Source organism: Aythya ferina (genome assembly GCF_964211825.1).
Source record: "Aythya ferina genome assembly, chromosome: 5".
Classification (NCBI taxonomy): Eukaryota; Metazoa; Chordata; class Aves; order Anseriformes; family Anatidae; genus Aythya; species Aythya ferina.
Window position 1 is genome coordinate 58,244,677 of NC_140301.1, and position 27,677 is coordinate 58,272,353.

Consider the following 27,677-nt stretch of genomic DNA (forward strand, 5'->3'; position numbering starts at 1 on the left):
ACGTGAGGATCTCCCCAGCAGCTTCGTTCTGTCCTGGTGAGTGCATCTCAGGGAGCGCACCTGGAAGACGGGAGATGTTCAGCGAGTTAAAGATGGGCATAATTACACCAGTTGTGCTTAAAATCCCCAGTCCTGCATTTGAAACCAGCTAGTGTCATGTGCAGGGTGGGAATGGTAAAACACAAACCAAACATGGCCTTCTGAGAATAGTTCCTGAGCAACAGACCGGCATGGGGGAGCTTTAACAAAACCTTTTAGGAGTCAGTGCCTGTCCTTTAAGAAATAGCTCTCTTTGCAGAGTTTATGCATTTCTCTCAATGATATCTCTGACTGCTTTGTTTCAGTGTTCCATCAAAGAGCCATTAAGTGGTGTAAAAATTGCCTTGTTCTGAAAGGGCTGAGTTTTTCTGCTTATTCTGCTCCCCTGGCAGCCTGCGATCTGTGCGTCTGGCTCTGCACACACAATTACCTTCAGCTTTCTGAGTGCTGCTGCAGTCAGATTTCGGGTGTAATTACACTGAATTGAACATACGGGAGCCACAACTGGAAGCAGCAGAAGAGTATTTAAGGATTGTGATGTTACAGAACAGCTGGCAAAAGAAGGGAGAGGGTTGTTCATGTGAGCCTGGACAGGTGATTCTTCCACAAGTTATGAACCTCAGGCTTGGAGGATTAGCTTGGAGTTCAAAAACAGTTTCTGAAGTACAGAAAATACCTCCAGTGTACGGTCACGGCTGTGCCGAAGATGCCTTAATGATCTCTGGAAATGAATCCCCTTCACACAGAAGTACCAAGTTTCCACATGGTGTGTTTTGCAAGCTGCTAATGCCCTCCAGCCACAGCTGTGCATCCATCGTTGTTCTGGGTCTGCCTGGTGGTAATTAAGATGTGATTCACTTTGCTTTTCTTCCTGCTGGTTATTTAAATGTGTGGCTTCAATTCAGAAGTCACATCTCTCTGAACCTTATTTTTTTTTAATTTATGTTGAATTTAAGTTACACCAACATCCTTATACATGAAGGATCATCAGAGTCTGTCGCTTCCCAAATTAGTTCGTGCTATTTTAAGATAACTTGGGTGGTGTTATGGCTATGATGCACCTGCACCATGTGCCCTTTCAGGTGTCTCGGGTCACAGGTTATTGCCTGTTCCTGTGGTTTTGTAACAGAGTGGGCCAAAAGATTCAGACCCCTCTGAATTTACCTCAATGGCCAGATGTGGACGTGGGTCGGTACCAGCAGCTGGCGGTGGGGAGCTAAAGGAATGTTCCAAGACCTGTTTCATTGCAGGTGCAATGTCCAGCTTGGTTTTTGTGTTTACCGACCCTTTTCCTGGTATCTCAACACGTTCCATGGAGTAAGGTCTTTTTCTTGAATAAAGTTGTGTGTGTGTTGCAGAAATGCAGAGAGGGAGCTTTGGGTGCCTCTGCTTTCTTTGAAGTGTCTCAGATCATTTGTGTGCGCTGTCAGCGGTATCTCAGTGAGAGCAGCGGAGATGGGAGTTGTGGGACTGGCATGTTTGAAGTTTTCAGCCTGTATCTGTTAATTAATTTCTATATTAATGTGATCCATAACAAATCCATACCCATCACAGTAGTTAATTTCTATATTAAATTGATCCAACAAATCCATACCATCGCAGTTAAGCCATGCCTTCCCTGATAAATTCACCCTTTTACAAACGTGACTTCTGCAAACAGTGGGATGGGAAAAATGTGTGTATATCTCAAAAACCTGCAAAAGCACAGCAGCTGGCAGGAGTCTTGGGCATGTGGTGCCCCTGAAAACATTTGATTCCTCTTAGTTTTCTTTTGTGTTGACTTAATTTCAGGTTAGTATCCACTAACAACTAATTAGTGCTCTGTGCTTTTGTGAACTGAAACTTTCTTAGAGCACGAAGCAGAATATGGAATCATAAATAACAGCCTTTAAGTGAGGCAGGTTAACTTGTCTGAGTGCACTTCAACTCTTAGGTCAGTTTTGATGTCTCTGAGTTGGCTTCAGCATTGTTCAGAAACAGATTTGACCTTTATAATTGAAACTGCAAGTAGCAGGCATTCAGAAATTGGCATTGTATTAATTGCTTAACCCTGGGGGAAGCTTTCATTCCGGAAGCAGTATCAGATTTTTTCCAGTAAATGAAAATTAAAAATCCAGATAAATTACCTGAGTGAAGAAAAGTGTCTGTCTTTATTCAGAGGTGACAGCAAACCCATGGTACAGTATTTCTGAGCAGCAGGAGAACGTTATTTAGTGAACATGTGAAAGAAAACAGGTTTACTCACGTTCAGCATGTTCCCAAATTTCCTCTCTGTTTATTCTGTCCTCTGCAGGTAAAACCCAACACTGGCATGCCAGCCCTTGTGCTCTGTATATGAACTTCCCAGAACCAGAGAATCACAGAATGGTTGGCAGAGACCTCACAGCCCACGTGTGCCAGGGTTTGGTAGGGATGTGGTTATTTGTAGTTATTTAGCAGAACTTTTATGCTCCTGAAAGAATCGACACTTCTAGTGCCCCTCACAAAGCTCGTCTGTGTTTGTCATTGTTAATTTGGAACGACTTCACCTCATTCCACGAAAATCATCTCCTGTTTGGCTCCTTGGTTTGTTCTGGGGGGAAGCGGTGAGGTGTGGTTTGGTGACTGCCTCTCTGGAGTGGGAGAGAGGCGCAGCAAAGGCAGGCTGGTGCTGGTCCCTGCCAGCCCCTGCTCCACCACGGGACCCTCTGCCTTTGAAGTAAGCGTAACGACTTGATGGAAGCAGGATAGGGCCTTCACTGAATTATGCACAACATAAACACCCTTCAAGCATAAAAGCCAGTTCCTGTTTGTCCCTGGGATGAGCAATTTGCCAGTGAAGCGTGCAAGAGAGGCAGAAGCTGCTCCCAGGGCTGGGTGCGCTCTCAGCCTCTGCTGCTGCTGCTGTATTTCACAGGGCAGGGAAAAGGAGAAGGAAAGAGCGAGCGGGGACGTGACAGAGGTGGCAGTTTGGTCTGTGAGTTTGCGACTGTCTGTTACAGAGAATCCCAGGCTGGTTTGGGTTGGCAGGGACCCCTCCCGCCAGCCCAGGCTGCCCCCGGCCCCTTCCAACCTGGCCTTGGGCACTGCCAGGGATGGGGCAACCACATCTGCTCGGGGCAGCCTGCACCAGGCATCATTGTACTGTGCTCCATTTCTTGGTTCCTTATCAGAATTACTTGCACATAACTCACTTAACTTGTGAAGATCTTTGGTAACTTCTAGTTTTCCCTACCAGTTTACTAACCTGCAGGGGGATGGTGGGGTGACAGGAGCGGAGCGGGGTTAACTTCAGTTGCTGCTGTCATCGTGGTCTGTCCTTCTCCAATATCAGCACGTGTTTCGTGAAGTCATACATCTTCACGCCTTTAGATCCTTTGCAATCTGTATTTTGAAAGTATTTCTACCTTTCTGGAAAGTGAGTGACAGAAAATATTACTCTTCACTTTGATCCTATATACTCTTGCTGCAATTTTGACACCAGTATTTTTATGGGAACACATTCTATTTTCAATTCAGTATCAATTTCAGTCTCACCCTCTCATGTTCTGAATAAAGATTTGATGCTGCTGAAAATCCCATAAAGGCGGTGCTCGAGCAGCTGTTGCCACAGGAAATCAGAACTGGCAATGGGAAATGCGAGGAGGGATTCAAGAGAGTTCCCTGCACTAATTTAAAACAATCGCTTGGGAAGGTTAAATATTTAATAAAAGTTTAAAAGAAAAATACGCAATTTCAGCAGATCACCAAAGGACCCTTGCATCCCAAACCTGCTGTTATTGATGGCAGAAAGTACATTCACAATGAAGCTGAAGCACAAATGCAGACTTCACTTTTCTGGATGTTTTTAATCCAGGGACTCTCAGTACCCAGTGGAGCACAAATCATGCCACCATCCACTACTTTGGACCCAGATTAAAACCAAGGGGCGCATGCACACAGGTAAGAAAGCTGGAAGTGACGGTAACTCAGCTCTACTGGGACTTCTCCAGTGATGGGGAGCTATGCCTAGAAATTAGCACGGTTGTTCTGAGTTTTTGTTTGATACCATTCTTGGGGATATATAAGGAGTGAAAGCATAAATCAGTAAACTGTTTGTTACACTACCTTAAATTGTAATTATTCCTGCCACAAATTATTCTTCGCAGGATGTTGTAAAGTTTGCATTCACAATTTCATGTCTCTTGCTTTAGGGAAAAATGATTTCATCCTGTACTGTTTTTTTCCCTGCTTATCCTATCAGAGTAAGGGACGACAAAGTCTGGACTCTGCGCCCAAACTCTGGTTCTGTTGCGGTGTCAGTGGCTGCTCAGCTGCATGTGCCTCTGAAATAATCTCCGGGTTTCCATATGGCAGCAATGTAAGATGTTTCTTTGGTATCTCAGCAGCAGAGTGCTGGGGAGGACAGCAGTCCATGTGCGAGCTGGGAACCATGACTTGAAAGAAATTGAGTCTGACTTGCTTTGATGATGGAAAGGGTTATTTGTACATAGAAATCTCAAATACTGGTTTAAAATAATTTTACTTGGGCATCTAGAGAATGCAGGTGCAGCATTTTTTGGATCTGTTTGAAGAAAGAAACCTCAGGACTTCACTGTGCCAGTGACGTTGGTGAACTGTGTCAGTTTAGGACTGGTACGTGAGGGATCGGGAGAAGTAGGCTGGGTGTCCCTTGCCATGAAGTACGGTGTTTTATTTGTTGTTATTATTTTTTCACAACTTTGTGTAGCTGTAGATTTGCAGCAGGAACACAGAGTAGCATTGGCTATGCTACACTTCCTCAAAAAACACATACCGACTATACCTGAACACGCAAATTTAAAACTTACGCTACCAAATGAGCGCTTGGCTGCCAAGCAGTTGTGTGTCTCCACATCAGGCCTTTTTGACAAGACTAAATGGGGAACAATTCCATTTGTCATTATGCCAGCACTGCAGAGACAATACCCGGAGGGACAACAATGTCTTGGATCAGCCGGGATGGTGTTTGTGCTTGACACCCTGAATCAAAGCCTAGCTGAGGCCAGTTCTAGGCAACCTGTCCTTTACTAGAAAGAAAGGAGCACTTCATAAAACAAATCTGTTTTGCTAAGTGACAACGTACAGCGATGCATGGGTTAGAGGAATACCTCTAGATACCAAACCAAGGTAGTCATAAAGATCTCAGATAGCCTTCTACTTGTGTATATCATTAGAGCGACAAGAAGATTAAATGATTGCTGGAGATAATTCTTAGTTAGGCTGAATTTGTTAAGTCCTAAGTATTGCAAGTAATAGAAGGTATGGAGGCAATACAGGATTGTAACAGGAGCACAGAGGCATCCCATCCCACCCCATCCCATGGAAGGAATGGTAGCAGTTTGGTAAAGCATCTTGGCTAAAACATGCCCAAATCCTTATTTATTTTTATAAGTGTTGTTTAACATTTCTGATCTGGTTAATTGCCAGGATGCCTAGAAAGACAGCAAACAAGCTCTCGGCTGTTATGAACCAGAGTGGTGGCACGTGCAACAAGTGACTGCTTCTCATCCTTTTAGGCATCCACCTGCTGACCAGGACATCGTGTTTCTCAGTTTTCAACTCATTTTTGCTGACCTGTTCTAAGCCTGAACATTTATTTTATTTCATTTATGAATTTGCTCCCATTTCTTTTCTAACCTGTGCATGCCTTCAGATGAGACGTAAGTAGTTGTGGATTCTTACAGGCACATGTAATATATTAGGCTCATTTGCTGATTGCTGGATTTATTAACATAGTAAAGTTGGCACATGGAGTCACCTAGTTATGCATTAATGCGGCAGTTTTAACTGTCCTGACAATACCCCTCAAATATTACAATTCTCTCCCCCCCCCCCAAAAAAAAAAAAAAAAAAAAAAAAAAAAAGGCCCAAGACTTGATTCTAGTTCACAACTTCTGTAGGTCTGGGCGTTTTTAAGAAGTTTGGTTCATGAAACAATTCAGAAAAGCTCTGTAGTATTCTGTAAGGGAAAAATCAGTGTTTCTCAGATGGCTCTATAAATACATTTGGTAGCTTCAGAAATAAGTGAAGGTATTTTGAGAGCTCCAGGCGTGTTTTTGCACATAATGCTCTGGTGAGCTAACAGAGGAAATGAACTTCCTCTTGTTTGCAAAATAGAAACCCCCTCAAGTTCTTAACATTTTTTCCACGCTGCTTGTAGAGTTAAGCTACGACGCAGGTTTTTCTTGTTGATCGCAAGCTTCCACACCTAGCATGTTTCTGAGCCCTCCTACAAATCCTCAAAGAAAGGTCACAGCATTAGCTAGTGAGGATGCAAACCAGCATGCTCAGTTAGGCCAGAATCAAAGGAACAGGAGAATGAAGTGTATTCATATAGCTGACCTATAGAAGGAAAGAGGAAGAACAGGTAGTGGTGTGTTTGTGCCATTTTTCCATTCTTTTTCCTTTTTTTTTTTTTTTAAGTTGGTTTAATGTACTCTTCAATCCAGGGTCATTTAGTATAGAAGAGAAAGTTCTCTGGTACCTCTGAGAAACTCCTGTCCTTGTTCTCTTCTTGATCTCTCACTATTTCTGCCTTTAAACCATTTCTGTCCTTCAGGCACAGGTGAACTCAGCAGTTACCAGGATGATTTCCAACTGTACGGCTCCCAGCACAAGAGCTGGGACAGCACCAAAGAAACAGGAAACACTGTTTCTAAAAAACAACAATGTGTTTTTACTCGCCAACCTGCAGGAACATTACCGAGTGCTCTACAAGCACTGTTTGGTTTGCTGACGTTTTGGGCCATGTGGTCTCCACGCAGGATGCGGAGCGTGGCGTCTGTGTGCCTGTTATCAGTGGGATTGCACAGAGGAATCTCGTGTTCACCTGCTGAAATGATGCTCCAAGAAGTACTTCGTGTGATGGGGCAGGTGGAGGAGCTTGCAACTTGCTTATGCAGGTGATCAGTCAGCTATCAGAAGTGTTTTAATGTGGTGGATATTAAAGCAGCTACGTAAGCGGAATATTCTAAATATACATGTGGAATAATAAACCATCGGTAATCTTCTGGAAGGAAATGGTGTTCTGACATTCAGCGCTTACTTTTCCCAGATTTGAGACAGGATTTGATTTTTTTTTCCATTGACTCCAGTACAACTAAAAATAAACCGCCTCATTTTTAAAGGCACACCTTTAGGCTTTACGTGGTTACTTGGTTATCCTCAAGGAGCGACTTTAGGACTGCTAACCCTTACAGCCCAAGCACAACCTGGGTGTCTAAAAATTGATATTTCAGTTTTTGTTTCCCAGCCAGGGGAAACAAGGCAAAAAGCTCCCCACTTGCACATGAGAGATCTGTGCCAGAACTGGCTCGGAGCTGAGAGCTCCTGCTGCTCTCCTCCAGTTCCTCTGCACGAGGCTGCTGCGGCTTTGGCCTCTTCTTCAGGAGCTTATCGTATTACTCAGAATTTATTCTGTTCATTTAATGCCTTGAAGCCCCTGCTGAGGTCTAGACCCCCCAAGGACAGAGACGGTCTGTGCCACAAGGAGCATGCAGACGATGTACCAGAGGGAATAAAACACATAAAGAGAAACAGATGGGTGAAGCAGGTAGGTAGGATGTGGCCTGAAAAAAAAAAAGTTTTATATTTCAATAGATCCATTTAGCAAACATGGTGGTAGGAGTCCTGATGGCTCTGTTCTACCAACATTATTTTCCTTGCTAGGAGAAGGCAAGCACGGACAAGCAAGTGCTTGTGCCAGTCTGACAGGCAGCTGCTCTTGGGCAACGAGGGATGTGGGGCTGACAGCGTGCTCAGCTCAATTTCTCTCCTCTAAGCAAGGATCTTTGCCAAGCTCTGCCCTCAGACCTCTCACGCTTTGCACCTGTACGCACGTGTCATGCTGCTGAAGAACAAACTGTCCCTGTGAAACGTCGCAGAGCTCAGCCTGCTTCGTTCCCGCTGCCCCAGCCCCACTACTCTGTAACCACATCAGGAGCACACCAAACATTGTGTTTTGTGCTTCAGCTGCTGTGCACAGGTCGGGACTTACAGTTTGGGAGCCCTGAGGTGGGATCTGACCTCAGCATGGTTGGGCAGGTGCTGCAGGCTGTGCTCAGAGCATGGCTCCATGGCTGGTGGGCTGCATCGAGTGCAGGAGGCTGGGACCAGTTCAGAGGTAGGAAGCCCGGGCTGTGACAGCAAGTAGCTCCGAGATAAAGCTGTGTGAAGGCTCTTCCCCTGGGTGAGATGAAAGCAATCTTGTTAGGTTTTCTTGGTCTTTTGTTATTGAAGAGCTGGAGGGGAGAGCATTAACGGCAAGCCTGAGGAATGGCAACAAAGGAGGTGGCCGAAGTGGGAGCCAAGGGAACACGCAGAGGCTGCTGCCTTCTGAGCTCTGCTGGAGTGCCTTCGTCTGCCCGCTGCATTCCCCAGCGCGTCCTGTAAGCTGCAGCGCCTCTCGATCCATGCCCATGTGGGATGGCAGCACAAGGTGTGTGACGGAGCAAAGGCTGAGCTCAGTTCCCTCTGCAGATTGCGTAAGAAGCAGAGATGGTACAACAAGGGTTTCATTTCACTGAAGTCTGACAAGCCCAAGGAGCTTTCCTACCAGGTCTGTTTGGTTAGCGACAACTGAGGGTTGTTGCATTTCATGCACTAAAGCCACTGACAATGCCTCTAAAAGCTTTCTCAGAAACCAGGGCAGGTCTTCAAAGGCTGTGATCATTCCTAGCCTCCATTATGAGAGTTAAATATGTTTTTAGTACACATTTGGGCTTTCCCCAAGCCATGGAAAACACCTGGAAAGCATATGGAACACACCCTGACACCTGCTGAAAAATCTTAACTTAGATAAAGTCTCCCTTTTATTCTTAAACAATGCAGGGGAGAAAAACCTCCTTCATGCAACACAGACCTCAGCTTCAGAGATGCTCTCAGGTGCAGCGAGGGCAGCTGTTGCCCTTTTGGAAAACTGTACAAATCCCCTGGGGTGATGCTGCTGTGTAATGGTGATGGAAAGCTGCCAGGGCAACCCAAGGGCTTCGTGCACCACCATCAGGGCTGCTTTTGCAGGGGTCTACATGCTGAGGTGACACACTGGTGGAAGGTCTGCCAGCAAAGAAGTGGTGGTGATGTTACTGCATCACTTGCACCACAAACCTGCTTGGAAGACTGCTTAGTGAAATGCATTTCTTTAGCTGTGTGATGTTAGAAGCACTGAATCTTCCCAGGAATAAGAGTTGGCCAAGCTGCAGCTGTTGCAGCAAGGCGCAAGTGCTTTGGATGTAAAACAAAACAAACAAACAATCAAGAAAACAGCACAAGTTGTAAAAATTATTATCTTTAGATGGCACTTCTGGTGTTCTGCAAGTGACGCCAGAACACCAGTGGCTGGATTTTACGCTTACAGAGTGGCTAGGTAAAAGAGAATTACTGAATGTGTTTTTTATCTGGGACCGTTACAGTTACAACTGTACCTTGTAACTCCTCAGCTGGCTAGAAATGTGCACATAGCAACATGGCCTCGATTAGTAACGTGGAAATACACACAACAAGCTGAACTCTACAAATAATTGTCATTTCTCTAACTTACGGTGCTTTGCCTCAAGTGCAGCATATAATTATAATGCCAAATTAGATGTGAGTGGTGATCTGCTGCAGGGTAGGAGGGCTCTGGACAGCAGGACTGATGGGCTGAGGTCAGCTGTATGGGGTTCAACAAGGCCAAGTGTCAGGTCCTGCACGAGGGGCACAACAACCCCATGGCACACGATGGGCACGGGGAGGAGTGGCTGGGAAGCTGCCCAGTGGAAAGGGAGCTGGGGGTGTTGGTCAATAGCCCGATGAATATGAGCCAGCAGTGTGCCCAGGTGGCCAAGAATGCCAACAGCATCCTGACTTGTATGAGGGATAGTGCAGCCAGCAGGGCTAGGGAGGTGATCGTCCCCCTGTACTCAGCTCTGGTGAGGCCGCACCTCGAGTACTGTGTTCAGTTTTGGGCCCCTCGCTGCAAGAAGGACATGGAGGTGCTCGAGCGAGTCCAGAGAAGGGCAACGAAGCTGGTGAGGGGTCTGGAGAACAAATCTTATGAGGAGCAGCTGAGGGAACTGGGGTTGTTCAGCCTGGAGAAGAGGCTCAGGAAAGACCTGACTGCACTCTACAAACAGCTACCTCAGAGGAGGTTGTAGTGTGGCAGGGGTTGGTCTCCAAAGCAACAGGACAAGAAGAAATGGCTTCAAGTTGCAGTGGGGGAGGTTTAGGTTGGGTATTTGGAAAAATTTCTTCACTGACCAGGTTGTGAGGCACTGGAACGGGCTGCCCAGGGAAGCAGTTGTGTCACCATCCCTGGCGGTATTTAGAAGATGTGTGGATGTGGTGCTTTGGGATATGGTTTAGTGCCCCATGGTAGGCTTGGCTGCACTAGGTTAACAGTTGGATTTGATGATCTTAGATCATCACCTAAATGATTCTATAATACACAGCCTCTGTACAACTGAAACCTACAGACATATTAAAAAAAACTTAGGGCATTAAGTGCATAATACTTGGACATGGCAATTTTTAAAATTTCTTTTGGACCAAAGGTTTCTCTGAATACATTAGAATTAGGGTAAAATTAATTAACAGCCAAGAATGTTAAATATCTAATTCTGCAACACATCTGTGAGAACTGCTGAATTCAGATTCAGTAGGATGACTGCACTGAGTGGGAGCTCAGCTCATCAATATTTTCCTTGCAGAGGTCATAATGCAGAGAGAAAACATGCCCTTCGGCATGTGGCAGTTTATCTGTGTACATTATAGAATTCAACCTTTGAAGACTTTTTTTCCATGTAATTATGGTTACAGGAAGCTTACAGTCTCTCTGAAAGGCATGTGAGTGTGGGCCCTCTAGGTGGGGTGCCTGCACTGTTCTGAGGAGTACCTGCTGCTTTGGGATCTCAGGTGCAAATAGGATCCCCTAGAAAGGAGCCCTGGCTCCGTGGCCTCTCCTCCACTGCCATACCCTGCAGTCCTTCATCTCTCCTGCGTGCCAGAGAAAACCACAGGAATGAAGTCAGAAGGATGTACAGAAGCTGCTTACAACAGCCCGTGAGCACTGCAGCCTCTGCTCTTCAGCTACCAACTCCACGCAGGATTGAACTCGGTCATTTATTACAATAACCGAAGTGCGAGAGGATGAATGCCTGCGAGCTGAAACTGGACACCAGTCAAATTGGCAATAAGGTAAATTATAACAGGGGTAGGGGGTACAATTAAGCATTCCAACAACTTCCCTAGACCCATGGAACACCATGCCACTGGAAACTTTGACTGGAGGTTTTGTTTGTTTGTTTGTTTTGTTTTGTTTTTGAGAAATGGTTTAATGCAAGTGCCAATTTGAGTTGTATCTTTTACCAGACTAAGTGATCACAACAAATTTCTGGCCTTTTCCGTCTACAGTTTGGGCTGCACCCTGTCCCAGTTAAAATATGAACTAGAATAAATGCAACTGTTAGATGTCTTGCGACATGAGTGCTCCGTTTGGCAATGCACGCAGACTCAGCACAATGCATCGAGTCTGACTTCAGTCTGCACGACTATTCCACTGGCACCTGCTTTCCAAGGGAACTTGTGTGATATGAAGGGACGTTAAAAAAAAACTTTCCCAAAGTGTCCAAGGACTTTTTGTAGAGTCAAGAACAGAGATGGCTTAATGCTGGTTTTGGTCTGAGCAAGCCAGCTGGATCTGGGAAAAATCACCGTCTTTCTCTTAGGTGTTCTTGGAGTTTCTGAACAAGCAGAAGCGATGAACTTGTCCTCTCCAGATGACCAGAAAAGTCTGTTAATGTATCTGTCCCCATTCTAGAAGCAGAAAGGTAAGATGTTTCCGACTGGAGGTTTATTTCAAAACAAAGAACTGCTGGCCTTATTTCCTCAGGCAGCCTCGATTTCCAGGTGGGGTCTGCTGTGACTGTGAAATGAGCTGGATTGTCAGCTGTAGCCTACCTGACCCAAACCCAGTCTCCACAATTATCTGGTGATAGAGGTCTTGTAGCAGTCAACTTTGGCTTTGACGAAGTGTGGCTGGTTTTGGAGGAGAAAGTTGCTCTGAAATCAACCTCAAGGGATTAAATCATGACCGATGGATTACAGCTTTCGTAATAGTCCTTGATCACCTTACTGACCTTGATTAGTATTTACGAACTAATATTCTTAAAGGGCTTTTCAGCATTTATTTTGCTCCATCTTTTGTTTGTCAAAAGAAAATAAATAAATTGTCCACCAAAATGTATGTTTGTAAGCCTTTAAGTTGTAGATGAATGTTGTGAAGGCTGTTGTGCCTTGTTTGTACGGTACAAAGATCCAGATTTTCTTTAAGTGTTGGATTGATAATTCTAGGTAATCCTAGTGATAATGCAAACTACAGCTACTCACTACTGCATCATGTTTAAGCACTAATAAATATTCAATTTTTTCCCTCAAACTTATTTTACTGAAAAAAATCAGAATTATCTTTGAACTCGTTAGCCAGGAGTACCAACTTTCATTGAATTCTACTCCCTTCTCTTTTCCCCATTAAGAAATTCTCACTCTCTTTAATTCATTTTAATAATTCTGTTGAAGGCATTGTGCCCTCTACACTTCCATCAATTCTCAGCTTTCCTTAATTTGAAACATTAAATGTTTGAACTTCAGATCCAAACACTTAAAAAAATGAAGTCAACTCCCTAAAAATGCACATGCTAGCCCGGCCTTTCTAAATTGGGCTCTGAAGTCAAACTTAAGCTGTAAGCAACACTGGATTGTTTCAGGACTGCATGGATATGGTCCACGATGCAGGTGCAGTTCTGTGAGTGAAGAGTTGAGCTTGTGTCTTTGTCTTAATTCTTGAGTACTTTTCATAATAAAAGTGCAGATGAGCTCCTCTGAACAAAGGAGGGAGCCAAAGGAGCAAGGAGCTTTTGGAACCACCTCCCTGCTTTGGTTGCCTTGATACTTAGCATGGCACGAAAGCATGAGAAGCTCTGAATGCACATGGGAAGGATTTGGCGACTACCAAAGGAGCAACTTGTGTAAACAGAGTGGAGCAATTATGGAAGCAGCTGCTAAGGATATGCCAAGCAAAGAACTCCGTATCCTTTAGTAAAGGATCCCCACATGTATGTGTGTGACCCTAAGCCAGGAAGCTCTTGGTTTCACCTCCCAAAGCAGAACCAGATGCTCCATCCTGCTGGAGGAAGGAAAGAAGATGCTCTCACTGGGTCAGATAAGGAACTGAAGGAAGGGCAACATCTTCAGTTTGGCTTTCAGAAAATGTTTATCTGTGCTCCTGGTGTATTTTTCCCTTTGTTTAACTTTGGATATATCATTTTCTTATCCATTTTCAGGAAAAGCCTGTGAAGCTGAAGCAACCTTGTGCACCCTGGGACATGGGAATGAGAGAAACTAGTAAAGGAAGGTATAAAGGGAAGTTTTTTCCTCCTCAGAAGCCTGATGAATGGTGCATTAATACACATAAGGTTTTTAAATTGCAATTTGTAACAGGGATGAGAGCAGCAGGAACAAAGATATATTTAAATACACACTTATGTATTTCATAACTATATTTAAAGGTGTTAAAGAACAACAAAGTTATGGGAGAAAATGGTGCTAAGAAAGACAGGAAATAAGCAATTCACAGGAACAAAAGAACTATAGGATGAGAGAAATTTGCTAGATTATGTGTCGTGTGTTGCAGACACAGAGTGGTTTGTTTGTACAGTCTAATAGGTGTATATTTGAGTACAGCATTATTCCTATTTCCCCCTAGGTTACAAGATCCAAGGAACTGGTTCTGGTTGAGCTAAAAAGAACAGTGAAATGGGCGATGTTTCCAGAGGGGAGGTATTATGCACTTACTGGGAAGGTTTGAGAATTCCTCTTGCAATGATTGGCCCTGGTCCCTCGCTCTTGTTTGTATCTTGAATTAGCAAGTCACATAATGAATTATGCCAAGTGACAGAAGGGAAAATTTCTGTGTGTGGAGCAGAGTCACGCTCCCACAGGGAATTGGCTTCCTTGGCATTATCAGTGTTTTCAGGCACTGGTGACCCTCTGAGTGAGAAATGGAAAGAAAAATGATGAGCCAGATTTTCAGACAGGCACGCACAATTAAACACATTTGAATGTGCCTTATTTATGCTCATAAGGAGTTGTTTGTACTTCTCTCCTGACAAGTTTCAGCTTACTGTAACCTTCTTTGATAGCCATGCAAGTTGCTGCCCTCCTAAAGGGCTTGATTAGCTTGACCTTACTTTCATCCTTTCTAGCAGCAACATAGCCCTGGCTGGCTAGAATAGATTTCAGCCCGCTGCAAAGGCATGCACAGTAGTTACAAATTAATTGGGGAGGAGAAACGAGCTAGATGTAAGCGATTCATATACTGCATCTTTCTGTGTAAGGCTATGGAACAAGAAGGTGAGGGGCTGCATGTGTTTACTTTGGGCTTACCAGCATGTGTTTGAGGCTGTGGCTATGATCAGCACTTTCATATGAAGTTTCTTTCCCACTTAAAATGTATAAGGCTGTAAACGTGGTTTTTTGCTCTTTAATGTAACAAACATCAGTAGAAATCATTTTACCTAATGACATCTTACCTAATGAGTTGGCCTACACTTGAACCTGGCTTTCTGGGTGAGGAGTAACAGATTCGGATGCCTCGTGTTACCACCGGTATCGTTTGTGATGGTTTTACTCAAGCACACTGGTGTGTGAACCAGAACTTTTTGTACAGGTGGAAAAGTTACCCTACTTCTGGGGCTCTTGGGTTTGTACTGTTGTCCAGCTTCCCAGACAAGAAGGGAATTCTACATACATAAGCATGTGTCTTACTGTAGCAAGCAAATGGGTTCAGGGATGCTTTTGCTGAGTTAGTGGAAAAGTTGAATAAGCATGGCTGTGGTAAAAAAAATGCAGAATGAAGATAAGAAGTAGATAGATACAACTTTGCAGCTCACAGTTTATTTAAAAGTACTTGCAAGTCAGTACAAGCAGTCCTGGAATCTTTTTTTTTTTTCTAGATTAAAGAACCAAAAGAAGAACTGAAATATTGCAATTAATAAAATGTAAGGAATTCTTGGCAGAGTTCAGTGCATGCAGGTAGTCCACCCGATGTCAGTACCCATCTTTCTGTGGCCAGGGTATGTGGTAGGATAAAGCAAATGGAAGCTCTGCTCCATGTAGTGGAAAATGCTGACAGATAGGTTGTTTTTTTCTGTAGTATTGATTTTTCTGAGCACAATCTTTTTTTTAAAAAAAACATCCTCTCAAGAAATTCTTTGGCTGTGTACAGCAGTCAATGGCACTTAGTCCCATTAGTGGGAAAATGGATGTAACCACCTAGGGAGTCTCTGTTCAAGGAAACACGGGAAGACAGACTGAATGGAGTCTCATCTTACTCAAACTAGTTAGACATTTTGACCAACAGTGTACTCTGTTTAACCACAGAAAAACTGCTCCGAGAGGATGTTGCCATTACTGGGAGTTGTACCAGAAACGGCATCACCATGATCACAACTCCAGTGAGAAACCTTTCAAGTCTCTGGTTTCACAGTTCCTGCCTCCTGGGTTGCTCTGAAGTGACCAAACAGTGAATTGAAGGATGAGACAGCTAATGATAACGCGATACGATGATGCAAAGGACATGGTATAAAATATCTTAAAGCACAGTGAAAATGGGCCTAATGGCCAGTTTGTTAAAAAAAAACAAAAACAAAAACAAAACACCATCAATTGCAAAGTAATTGGAAGTGTAAATAACTTCAATTTTGTAAATAAAAAAGACTTAATGGGTTTTGGAGTGTGGCCAGTCTACTGGATTCTCAATGAAAACACACATTTTACAGCCACTGGAAACTTTCTGTGTTGGTATGATGGAAGAGAATATCCCGTAAGTACTACAAATCAGAGAAGTTCTTGATGATGAAGGTATACAAGGGTAGCTAATGCTAGATTAGCTTGCACTCAGCCATTTTGGTAAATAGTATGTGTAGAGGAAAAACATCAGGAATTTCATAATTGTTCAGAATTAAACTGGACATAAACATGCCTAAACAAATGGCATAATTCTTAGGGCCTCAGATCACAGCAGAACAGATAGGTAGCTCACTGAAGATTTTCCACGCAAAAAAAAAAAAGAAAAAAAGAGTTAGTATACAGGGTCTAGAAGAATGCAAAGTGGTCTTCGAAAAGCTTTATTTTTTCCTTAGATGCTTAATATAGTCAGTGGAGAGTGGTCACAAGCAGCTCAGAGCAAGCCTGCCATTCAGTGGAGAAAAGTTTTAATGGAGAAATGGTGAAGACTGTTCCCAAACTGCCTCTCCCCAAGGGACAAAGCAGCCTCATGATTGTTTTAAGACTTAAACAGAGACTACTTGCCTGGACCTTACGCCAAGGTTGCTCCCTTGTTGAATTTTTAGGAAAAAAAACTGTGATGGGAAGGGGTCCATGAACACACACATGCACAGATACAGGGGTTGAATCTCAAGCTGGCATTGCTGCTAATTCACCCAGGCACTGAAGTGCCCTTGCTTCCAGGATGGGGGGCGGTACAGACAACATCAGCATTGTGCTGCTGCAGGAATACCAGGCTAAGACATACCTGTGGCGTATGTTGGCTGATCGTTAGCTGAGGTAGAGAAAACGTGTACCAGTTCCTGCTTATTCTGACAGCACCCTGAGCAGGGACTGGCTTTGAGTGTTAAGGAGAAATCATTCTAAGTCCTTAAGTCATTCTAAGAGTATGACAGATCTCCAAAAACCACTTAATCACTGGGATAAAATAAACATGTAAACGTTCTGACAGATGTATTGTACAAAGGAGCTTTAGGCTTGATTACCCAGGCCATACATGGGCAAGCTGTTACCAGTCTTCCTGCAGCTCTGGATGGATCAGGAATACAAGGTACGTCCCTCTGTGCGTCCATTCCAGAAAGCAGGAGGATCTGAGCTGTGAAGAACCACCACGTAGGACTGCCTTGGGCTAAACTGATTTGTGTCTGGATCCATGCTTCAACCTGCAAGAAGGATACTGGGCTGGGATTCCAGAAATAAGACTTCTGCATGGGAAATATGAGCCATCCTATTCAGCACAGTTTGTAAAAGTAGCAGCCATCTGTTGGGGTTTATAGAAGGCTGAGAAACACAGGATGTTTACTTTCATTCAGATGTGCAGTGAATGTGCCTCCTATGAGCAGACTTGTTACAATACTAATAAAACAACTGGGACATTAAGCCCAAGAGAAAAGCTCGTTAAATGTAGCAATTACATAAATTGAACGAGCAAGATAGAAAGCATTGCAAACATACATGCACGCACATACATACATAATCGCTTAAGTAAAGGGTCAGCAGAAAGGAGGTCAGACAGAAATATGGAATGAATGCACTAACTTCCAGACTCAATTGACTGCTTTCCTGGGTGCTCTATGGAAATAATAGGGGAAAGGTAAGGTAAGAAAGGATCTGCTTTCCAAATAAGCCAACATAGTAGAATTATGAGCTGAGGTTCATGTAGGCAAATTCCCCCAGTTGGAATCTGGCGTTTCCAACCATACTGAAACATCGGCCACACAGCGCCAACAGGACTTGGGACCTCTAAAGGGGAGACAGCAGCATTCCCGTATCACTGATGGAGACCACCAAGATCATGTAAGACGCCTGAGAGGGGATCAGGTCCAGGTGTCTTCAGCTCTGGGAAAATGTGACTCACGTGAATAACCTGATGCTACTGTGAATTTTACCGCTAAACGGGAAAAATTCCCATGAGAATTCAGAGACGTGAGCAGACTGCTGCAAACACTAAGAGAAAGAATCCAAGAAGTAACCGAAGATGCAGATGGAGACACTGGCAAACAGCACTAGCAACAGCTATGGTTGTTTTTGCCAACAAACGAAAAAGTTAAGTACAGTAAATCAAATCAAATTAAACATGTAGCAGCATAGATAGATGTACTACCGTCTTTATTTTTACTATTTTTTTTACCATTTTTTCCCCAGCAGGTAATATAATGTCTTTGTAGATCACAGAGGAAAGCAGGCTACCTTACCTAAATTTGTTTAATGGTTTGAATAAATGGGTAACATTTTGGATGGCAAATATTTTTGCTAATGAAATTGAAATATGCATGTGTGGCATACTGGTGGAAATCTCCTGCAGATGATTACCAGCAGGAGCAACAATAGATGACAATTTTCTTGAAGAAACAATTTGAATGGGATGATGGGCAATGCTACCATGTGACAGCTTTGGTGTGCATATTTGCTGTAATTCTGTCAATCTGTTAAAAGCAAGGCAGGGAGTTGTGGTAGAGACCAAGAGGCAAGACGTTAAGTTGCTTATATGTATATATCCAAACACTGTGCCAAGTGTCATAGCATCAGGAATGACAAAATCTACAAATCTCTTTGTAAAATTGTTCTCAGCCAGCCACTGAACTTGGACTCAGCCAGGCGTTGCCCTTGGAGCATCCCACACTCAGACTATGAGCTGGTGATAACCTTTCAGGAACTACGCTCATCAAAGTTAACAGGGCAAATAAAAAATGTCTCAAAAGCTCATCACTAAAACCCAGTAAGACACGGAAATTATTCTAAAATAACTTTGCAGAGAAGAGCTAATTTGAAGAGCTCTCATTAGCTATTTGTGTACTGAAGGCTCTTATTATTAGAATGTCATTGTCCAATCTATTTTTTCTGGACTTAAATAAATGCAGTGCAGAGGTACACCTATAGAAACTGCAGTTAAGAGGTGAATCTACTTCCATGTAGGAGCTCACTTCGAAAGGCACATACCAGAACTAAACATGCTCAGAAGTGCACAATTACATTAAATATTTATTTATTCAGGATGAGTGAACAGTCTATGTGGTCTGATTATCTTTTATCTGTATTTGAGCTGATATGGCTCAAGTGGGAGCCACAGTTTCTTTGAATGTACTAAACATAGCTTAAAATGAATTTTCCAGAGGTGTCTGGTGGTACTTTTGCAAATCATGTTTTTAACTCCTATTTGCGTTCTCTTAAAAAAAAAAAAAAAAGAAAAAAAGAAAAAAAGAAGAAAGTCTTAGTTCTATTTTTGATCTCTCATTCAAGTCTTGGTTATAGATTCTGGCTATAAATCCTTCTGGGAACTACCTGACAGTGGAGAATGTTGAAAACTCTGTAAGTATGAGGGTTGGATAGCATAATAAAATATCCACTTAATAATGGTAATAAGCCAAATCTTACCATAACACATTACGGATTTTATATTGGTTCAAATTCTTTTACGTTTACTGAGTTATCCTACTTTAAATCTGGTTTCTAGACTTCTCTATAGAAAGCTGATCGTGGTGCATTTTTATTTAGTGGCAGATAAGCTTCTAAACTCATTAATGTGTTGTATATATAATGTATGTCGCAATTATGCTAGCATGTTAAAGTCCAAGGACAATCTAATCTCCTTGGTGTTCTTCAGCATGTTGTTTTTTTTTAATCTGTTCATACCTTTCGCCTCTGTAATGGGATGTGAAAGGTTGTTTATTTCACCTTGCCAGATGTACATATAATACAAAACAGTTTTGTAAAATAAGTCACTCATTCACTGTCTCCACTCCATCAAAGATATTGACAGACCTCTGCCAAATTCAAACTGGAGGTTTTTTTTTTGTTTTTTTTTTCCAAACTCAAGATTCCCAGTATATGAATCCCCTCCTTGTGTGGTAATTGCACCAAGCCATCTTAACTTTCAGTCTTCTCATATTCTTTTTTCTAAATGCAATCTATACCAAAGTAGGCGGCATTAAAGATAAGGATGCGTGATGGATTTGTACAATGGTATAATGATGTTTCCCATTTTATTCTCCATTCCTTTCTTAACCTTAACATTCTAGTCTCTTTTTTGTCATCAGGTATGTGAGAGGCTTGAATACTATTTCTTTTCAGCGTTTCCAAAGAAATCAGTTATATCAATATGCTCATTTAAAGTGAGAAATTCTCATTTCTTCAACTAAGGTTTTGAACTTCCAGCACTTGCACAGAACACCATTTCTGTTCTTGTTCCAATTATCTAGTTTTGTGTGGTCTGCTTAGTCAGTTGTTTGCTATTTTTCATCTCAATCTAATCGATGCCTGTGTTTTTCCAGCATTCATAGCTTTCTGATTTCAACTCCAGTTCCTGTTCTCATTTGAAGACAATCCCTTCCTTGCTCATCGTTTATATGGTATCTCTAATTCCTGCAGAGTGTCAGCAAAAAACTACAAGCCTTCCTATTCATGTATTTTTTTCAGTGGTAAAATTATCCTATTTGTTTAAACTTGACAGTGGGTTTGGATTTTAGAAAATGCTCTTACAGCTTTTCTTTTCCTATCCTTTCTATTCCAGCAGTATTCACACGTTCCTCTCCAGGCAATGTTCCTACAGCTATACCTGCCAGTCAGGGAACAGACAGCAGCACTGAGGGGCTTGCACCTGTACTGTTTATGGCTCGCCCTCACAGTGGGTGTAGAGGGCACTACTTGAGTGCAGGAAACAGCCAGAGCTAAGTTATATGGTGTGGATGTTCAGGAGCCTGGTTCTTCACCTTTGATTTAGCAGTACAGCTCCAGACAAGATACTACCAACCACTTTGCAGCTGCAGAAATACCACACCATTGTCGTAACAGAACACCTGCCTGTATGTTCAACAACCCAGGCTCTACCAGGCATTTCCTCCCTGCTGAGATCACTGCTCCAAGGAAAATATCCTTACTATAAAGTGGTATTTCTTGTATGGAAAGAATTCTGCTCACCTGTCTGCTTTCTTCCCTTCTCCAGGCCAATGTTCCCCTTGAAGTAAGACCCTTTCTTTCACTGTAATCTCATCACCACTCTAAAATGTTCCTGCGAGTTGCTCCGTATCTTGATTTTCTGTGCAAAGAAATCATACTTTATGGCCTCCACTGACTACAGTCTCTTAATTTGCCTCTACCACATGCACCACTAAGTGAACTAAGCTTATCCCACTCAATTCCTGCCTCTGCTGCAGTTTATTTGTTGTGTTCTCCCCCCCCCCGCCATGTTTTAGCCCATTATTTTTCTGAAAAGGTAAGGCTGGAAAACACATTGCTCCCTCCCAAACTCTTTGTTTTGTTTTGCTCAGCGTGAGGGCAGTCCTGCGCATGCAGCAGGCTCCCACGAGGATTTGTGTTTATACCTGTAACTAACACTCAGCCATTTCCTTCTAAGTATTTCCGCTCCTGCTGTCTCTAACAGTTTGTTCGAAAAGCCTGTGGAAATGCCCTCGGCACCTGTACAGCCCCTTCCTCTGCCTAGGTTCATGTTGCAAGCTTTGGAACCCATCAGGACTTATATTTTAAACTTATCTAAGTGCTTTAAGACTCCCCCTGATGTTAAACATTCCCTACAATGCTGAGCTACAGAATATAAATGTATACTTTTATTTGCCATCATTTGAAAACTTTAAGTTGAAAAGTATCTAAACATTAAAGCTGTAACATCGGACTGGTGTGGGGTTACGTGGGTTTTGGTAGTGGGGGGCTGCAGGGGTGGTCTCTGTGAGAAGAATCCAGCAGCTGCCCCGTGTAAGGTAAGGGCCAGTTTCAGCCAGCTCCAAAAGGGACCCAATGCTGGCCAGAGCTGAGCCAATAGGTGATTTTGTGCCTCTGTGAGAGATTTCAGAACACTCGCTTGTTCTCTTTCGAAAGAAAATTAATCTGTCTTAGCCTACTCAGGCCTTAGTGCCTCTGTACTTTGGGTGAATCTCTAGTATCAGCTGCTGCTAGAACCACAGATACGCACTAAGCGTGGGAGGGAAACCAACAGGTACCTCACAGGAGCTGCGGGAAGTGCTCTGAGAGCTGTTCATACACGCGAAGCACTGCTGGACACCTGGACCACCCACTGGTATCGTACCCATTTCATTCGTTCTGGAGTGTGACGATGCTGGAAGCTGGGCCAAAGGAGAGGTGCTCGTCTGGAGAGGCCGGCAGCTCATCAGAAGAGGCCAGCTTTGTACTGGGAGAGAACTGAAACGAGAAAACTTGAGCAAAAAGCAAAGAAACAGAAGAAGAAATGGGAGGACTTCTTCAAGCTGGGATTCAGACATGCCGTGGTGGTGCAGGGGACAACATAATGCGAGTTGGCACTCCATTTCCGTGTGTACTTTCAGCCCCCAGAGGCAGCGCCACCTGTGGCTGCCCATGGGGAGGGCTGCGGAGAGCTGGAACCCCCCGAGGCCGTTGGGCAGCGACCGTTGGAGAGGGATCGAGGACGGCACCGCCAAGCCCGAAGCAGGCAGAGGGAAACAGGCAGAGAAGGGAAGTTAACTAAAAACCCAGAAAACTACGCCCAAAGGAGCACCTGGGACTAGAAGGCAAGTAAAGAAGCTGGGGGAGGGGAAGGATTTAATAATAATTAAAATAAAGAACAAAAAAGGTAATTGGGGAATAAGCAAAAGCAGCTCGCTTGTTGTGCTCGGAGGCAGCTAGCCAGCTGCAGAGGTGAGCACGATCCTACTTATCTTACCCGGCTGACTACAGAAACAGGCTTCTAGTGACGCTGTGTCTATAAACAGAGAGGAGTTAGCTCCCATTCGGGTAGTTGTGTCTCTGACCCTAAAATCCTCACCCCACAAGTTTATCAGGAATTCGGCTCCTGAGGGCACTGACAGCGTTATCGCAGAGCTGAGATGTGGAGGAGCGGGAGGCAAAACATCCATGTAATAACACAGGCTTCGTATGCCAGAAATTTGGCACAGCAATTACATGAGTTGGCCAAAAGCTGGCCGTACCTTTCCTCTCCAAAACGTGAAACATAAAAATCAGAAGTCAATTGTGGTGTAAACAGCCAAAATAGAATATTTTTCTTCTTTTTCATTACAGACCGATTTGATTCAAGAGCAAACAAAAACTCTCAGATTGTGCTGTTTCAATCAAACTGATGGAGCAGGACAGTCACTTTGATGTGGTATTCCACTGTGTTCATTTTTGTTAAAAGATGCATCAGAAAAGCCTTGTGCTCATGCTGATTTGCCTCTTCAAACAGCACTGCTGCTTCCTCCATAATACTTTCTCTTTCTGGTCTTTTTCCTGCTGGTCTGAATAATTAGTTCTCTGGGGAGATCATGTCTTTTCTTGCTTAGCAGTATTGGAACAGGGAATATCTGAACTAATCCCATGGTACCTTGATAATGCTCCTTTTGACATATAGGAGATCCTTTATGAAGCATTATATGACCCCTTCTGTAGACAAATACATGTCGGATGTGCCACGTGAAACATTTACAAGCTCCAGCTAAATCCATTTATGTTTATCACTCAGCAGAGCAAGACTTCCACAGCGTTACCTATTTAGCAATCCTGTTTGATAAGTTTCTATGTAAAGAGCAGACAGAACGCCAATGTGGATGCGGACTCCGTATTCCTGCCTGGGTGGCCATAACAGATGGTCTATAGTGGAACTTCCGTCACAAAAAAATAACGTGAAGCAGAACAAATCTGAGTCACTGGTACAAAAACTCTGTTCTGGAGGACTCTCGACTGCTGTTCTGACTGCTAGGGTGCTAAAAAGGACCGTGCGTAGCTGGTGAGGAGCTGGCCCTGAAAATTCCTCTCCAAGCTATTTTTAAAAACCCTTTTGTAGACCAGTAAGGCAGTGGAACTTTTAAAAGGTAGGCTCATCTTGTGCCTTTGACAGCAGTGGAGAAAGAGTGATCAGAAAACCTTATTGTTTGTAGCTCTTCAGGAGGGGTTGCAGGTATCGCATGCATGCCTATTTGTAGATAGCTCCACCGTATGTGAGCCATCGGTTGTGAGCTTTATCTGGTGACAGTTCATTTTTATTCTTGCAAATTAGTATTTTATATATTTATACAGACACATAAAATATGCAGACGTGTAAAATATCTGTAGTACTTTTTCTTTTTTCTTCTCCTTCACCTCATTCTTCTCTGTTACACTGGGACCTGTGTAATCATTTTTAAAATACTAAACTTTACAAAATATAGGCCAAACAGGGAATAGGAGAAAGACAAGTAACCGTGCCCCTTTTAAATATTAGGAGTTTTACATTTGTATCTTACGTTGTGATCTTAAATCTCCTTACAGATGGAGATTTTACAGACCGAAACAGAAAAAAGAAGGCAACCTGGAAAAAAAAGGGAAGGCAACTCTGTAAACTCTGCTGGCCAAATGATAAAAAAGAGGTAAGATTTTTCTTTATTCACTGATAAACCCCATATTTTTCTTGAATTGTTACCATAGAAATATCACCAAGTATAAAGCATCATAAAAATGTTTTACACAGCCAGAATGGACAAAACCATAGCACATGAAGCAGTTCTCAGAGAAGACAAACTATCTGAATGCATTATTTACCACCCTGTTCAGCTGTACTGAAGAACTAATTCCATAGCTATTCCTCAACGACAGAACGACAAGTATAAAGCCTTGCGTGCAGGGCAGCGAACTCGCACTGGGAGCTCTTCAAGCAGTCTTGAGTTTTATCCCTTCTACGACAGGCACCTTAATAAATACCCATACCACGTGCTTCAGTTTTAGATTTTTAGCATTTCGCAACGATCGGTCTTCCCATTGTGAAATGAAATCCAAGAACAACCATTTCACATGCCATGCTCAACTTCACCTAAAAAGCCTGTCTAGCCATCAGGCTGCGCTACAACTTCCCTTTTAGAGTTTGCCATCAATAACTTCATGAGCTGCTCCCCATGCACTGTTCAGTCCAGACCAAAAGAAGTGCACAGGCCAGTGAATAAATCTCAGTATTACTGTGTGAGGCTGACAAACAAAACTAATGGAATTAAGTACACGTAACAAAGCCAAATATGTGCATCTGTGGGTTTGGTTCCTCATTGATCAGAGCAAAAGGAAGTTAATGTTTTTGCAAAATTTTACCTGATGTTGGTATAAAAACCAAACTGACCTACATTCTTTGTTACAAGCCACTGCTTGCATTTAGGTTATTTTTGTGAAGTTGGTTTAAGTGAATTTAATTATATACAAATATCTCTTTTAAATTCAGTTACACATTCTGTAACCATGGTACAGCTCAATCTCTGCTGAATTTTGGTCTTCCAACTACACTACTGAGGAATGCAATTGATTTACAAAGATGACATGTTTACAGTTTTCTGACTTAAAAGCACACAGAATTTTATTTTAAAGGATGTCTTGACTGCTTGATTGTCCATCTGTCCAGTAATAAAAACAAAGGGAAAGTATTAGGACTGTTGCAATAAATCAATTCTCAAGTGGCATTACTGTCTACTTGAAGTAGAAATAACTGGCTTGGTAGGTCAGCAGAAATGGATGCTGGGGTAAAACAGCTCAGCAATATTGTGAATAAATCACACTGTCTGAAAAGTATTTGTATTGGCATATGTAAACAGGAACATCGTCTGTGATGGGCATGACAGAGCAGATGCTGGTGTTTATGAGGCCTTGGCTGTAGTGCTGTATCCAGTCTTGGTGCTGCAGGTCAAAATAAGATGTGGGTGTTTTTCAGAGAAGACAGGGAAAAGAAATAAGCGTATTCAGAGGATTAAAAATGAGACCCACAAAGAAGAACTGAAAAGAAGTAGAATTGTTCAGTCTATATGTAGTAAAATTTAGGGGAAACATGCTTCTTCGGATATGCAAGAGGCACATTGAGAGATGTGAGGCAAAACCGTTCATGTCTATCACAGTTATCCTTCTATAGCAGTGAGCTTTTATTTAGTGCATTCCTTCTTCCCCTTAGGGCCGCAATGTGAGTTGGACCAGGGAACTTACCTGACTGAAAATTAGTAATTTTGAAAGCAGGTTCACGAGAGCTTAAAATCGATCTCAGTTACCTCTGTCACAGTCCCAGCTCCTCCATTAAACCTGTGATGGTGCTCATGTAGCAGAGGAGTCAACAGAGTGGGACAAATACTGGGTACCCTTTGCAGGATTTTGTAGTTTTCAGGGACATGACTGACCCACCAGAACAACCAGCCTGCAAATTGCCCTCAAGTTCAATTCATGAACAATTATTGTACATCAGGGGGTTTTGGCTGTATCAACCCAGAAGGGCTGCAAGTAATCGATTCTTTTTTTTTTTTCTTTTACTGCCAGAAGTACAAGGGCAATAGGGGATGGTAGTTTAACCACAGCAGCCATATTAACACCACTAGATGTAGTCTGAGAGAAATCGAGCCATCACGCCAACAAATCTAAACAAAACGATGGCAATCCTCGATGCCACCTACAACCGCTCATCGTGCTGACCGCTATGCATATAAACACACTTAAAAAAAAAAAAAAAAAAAAAAAAGGAAAAAACAGAAAAAAAGCGAAGCCAGACAGATCTTCCCCCTGACAGCCCCCCGGCAGAAAAGGGCCCGGGGGTGCCGAAACCCCGCTCCCTGAGGCGGCCTCGCGGCGCTCCTCGCGACGAGGGCCGGGGAGTTTACCTCAGGATTACGGGTTTTTACCTCAGGATCACCGTTTTTACCTCAGCAACACCCTTTTTTACCTCAGCATTACCGACTTTTACCTCAGAATCACCGGGTTTTACCTCAGCCGCCGCCGCTCGTCCGCCTCCCCCCTGCCCGCCGCGGGACTAGGAGGGCGATGGCGGTGCCGCTCTCCGCCACCGCTCTCCCGTCGCCGCCCCCTTCTTCTCCTCCTTCTTCTCCTTCTCCTTCTCCTCCTCCTCCTCCTCGTCGTCGGGCCGCTCTCCCCTTTCCCGGCTGTCCCGGCGGCGGCGGCGGGCGCCAATGAGGCGGCGCGTCCCGGCGGCCGGCTCCAGTGGGCGGGCGGGGGGCGGCGGCAGCAGCAAGGCTGAGGCTGTGAGCGAGCGAGTGCCATGGCCGGAGCCCGCTGAGAGCCACAATAGCAGCGAGCCGGAGCGCGACCCCGCCGCCCGCCGGGACCCCCCCGCTACACCCGAGGCAGCCGCCGCCGCTCCAGCCCCGTTCCGCCCCTCGCAGCGCTCAGCCTCCGTCGCTAGCCCCCCTCCCGGCCGCTCCCCCTCGGCTCGGCCCGCACTCCTCCTCCTCCTCCTCTTCCTCCACCTCCTCCTCCTCCTCCCCCCTGAGCCGCCTCCTCAGGGCCCCCTCCGCCAGGGCTCCGCCGGGAATGTGAGAGCGAGGCAGCGGCCATCGCAGGCAGGGGCCGCGCCGAGTGCATGGGACTGAGCGGAGCCCGCGCCTGAAGCCGCCCGAAGCCGCCAAACGCCGCCCTGCGCCGGGGAAAGGCCGCCGCCAACGCCGAGGCCTACAGGCTGCGGGCCTACTACGAGGCTGCGGGCCTACTCCGGGCTCCCGGCGTACCGGCTGCGGCCGTACTACGAGCTCCGGGCGTTCAGGATCCGGCGCCGCCGCCGCAGGGAGCGAGCCCGGCGCCTCCCGCCCTCGGGCCGCCGCCGCCAAGCAGCGGCCGCGCTCCGCCGAAGCCCGGCTCAGGCCGCCGCCCGCCCCCGCCCCGTCTCCTCCGGCTTCTCAACCAGGAGGGTCAAGGTAACGGCGCCGGCGGGGACGGGTGCCCCGGGGTTGGGGACGGCCGATGGCAGCGGGCAGGAGGCGGCCGGGGTCCCCTCGGCTTCCCCTCGGCGGTATTTGCACCGCACCCCCCCCCCCCCCGCCCCGAGGCGAGCACACGAAGCGAGCCCCTGTGGTGAAGGGAGCGACCCCAGCCCCTCAGCACTCCGCCCC

At 44.5% G+C, this 27,677-nt stretch overlaps 2 protein-coding genes across 10 annotated transcripts in view; one reads left to right on the forward strand and one right to left on the reverse strand.

The window, feature by feature from the left end:
- Positions 1-85: 85 nt before the first annotated feature.
- Positions 86-27,246, reverse strand: LOC311437897 (uncharacterized protein). Of its 7 annotated transcripts, none has more exons than XR_014693788.1 (6): positions 26,540-27,246; positions 21,813-22,011; positions 20,776-20,893; positions 8,036-8,223; positions 3,266-3,429; positions 86-1,538 (listed from the first exon to the last, which is right to left on the reverse strand). XR_014693788.1 is itself a non-coding variant. In XM_084521722.1 (3 exons), the coding sequence occupies exons 1-3, from the start codon at positions 26,830-26,832 to the stop codon at positions 16,770-16,772; spliced, it is 744 nt and encodes a 247-aa protein (XP_084377848.1). In that variant the 5' UTR covers positions 26,833-27,246; the 3' UTR covers positions 14,948-16,769. The 7 variants fall into 7 exon arrangements, 2 of the variants coding, with proteins under 2 accessions (XP_084377848.1, XP_084377849.1); XR_014693789.1 differs by adding an exon at positions 13,867-17,021 and having other exon boundaries at positions 21,813-27,246; XR_014693787.1 differs by lacking the exon at positions 8,036-8,223.
- The window catches only part of PPP2R5E (protein phosphatase 2 regulatory subunit B'epsilon), a 74,755-nt gene continuing 74,187 nt past the window's right edge, over positions 27,110-27,677 (forward strand). The window contains exon 1 of one of the 3 annotated variants that reach the window (XM_084521709.1): positions 27,110-27,482. The gene's annotated coding sequence lies outside the window, so the exon portion shown is untranslated. The remainder of the gene's footprint in view (positions 27,483-27,677) is intronic. The other 2 variants (XM_084521707.1, XM_084521708.1) reach the window with 2 other exon arrangements.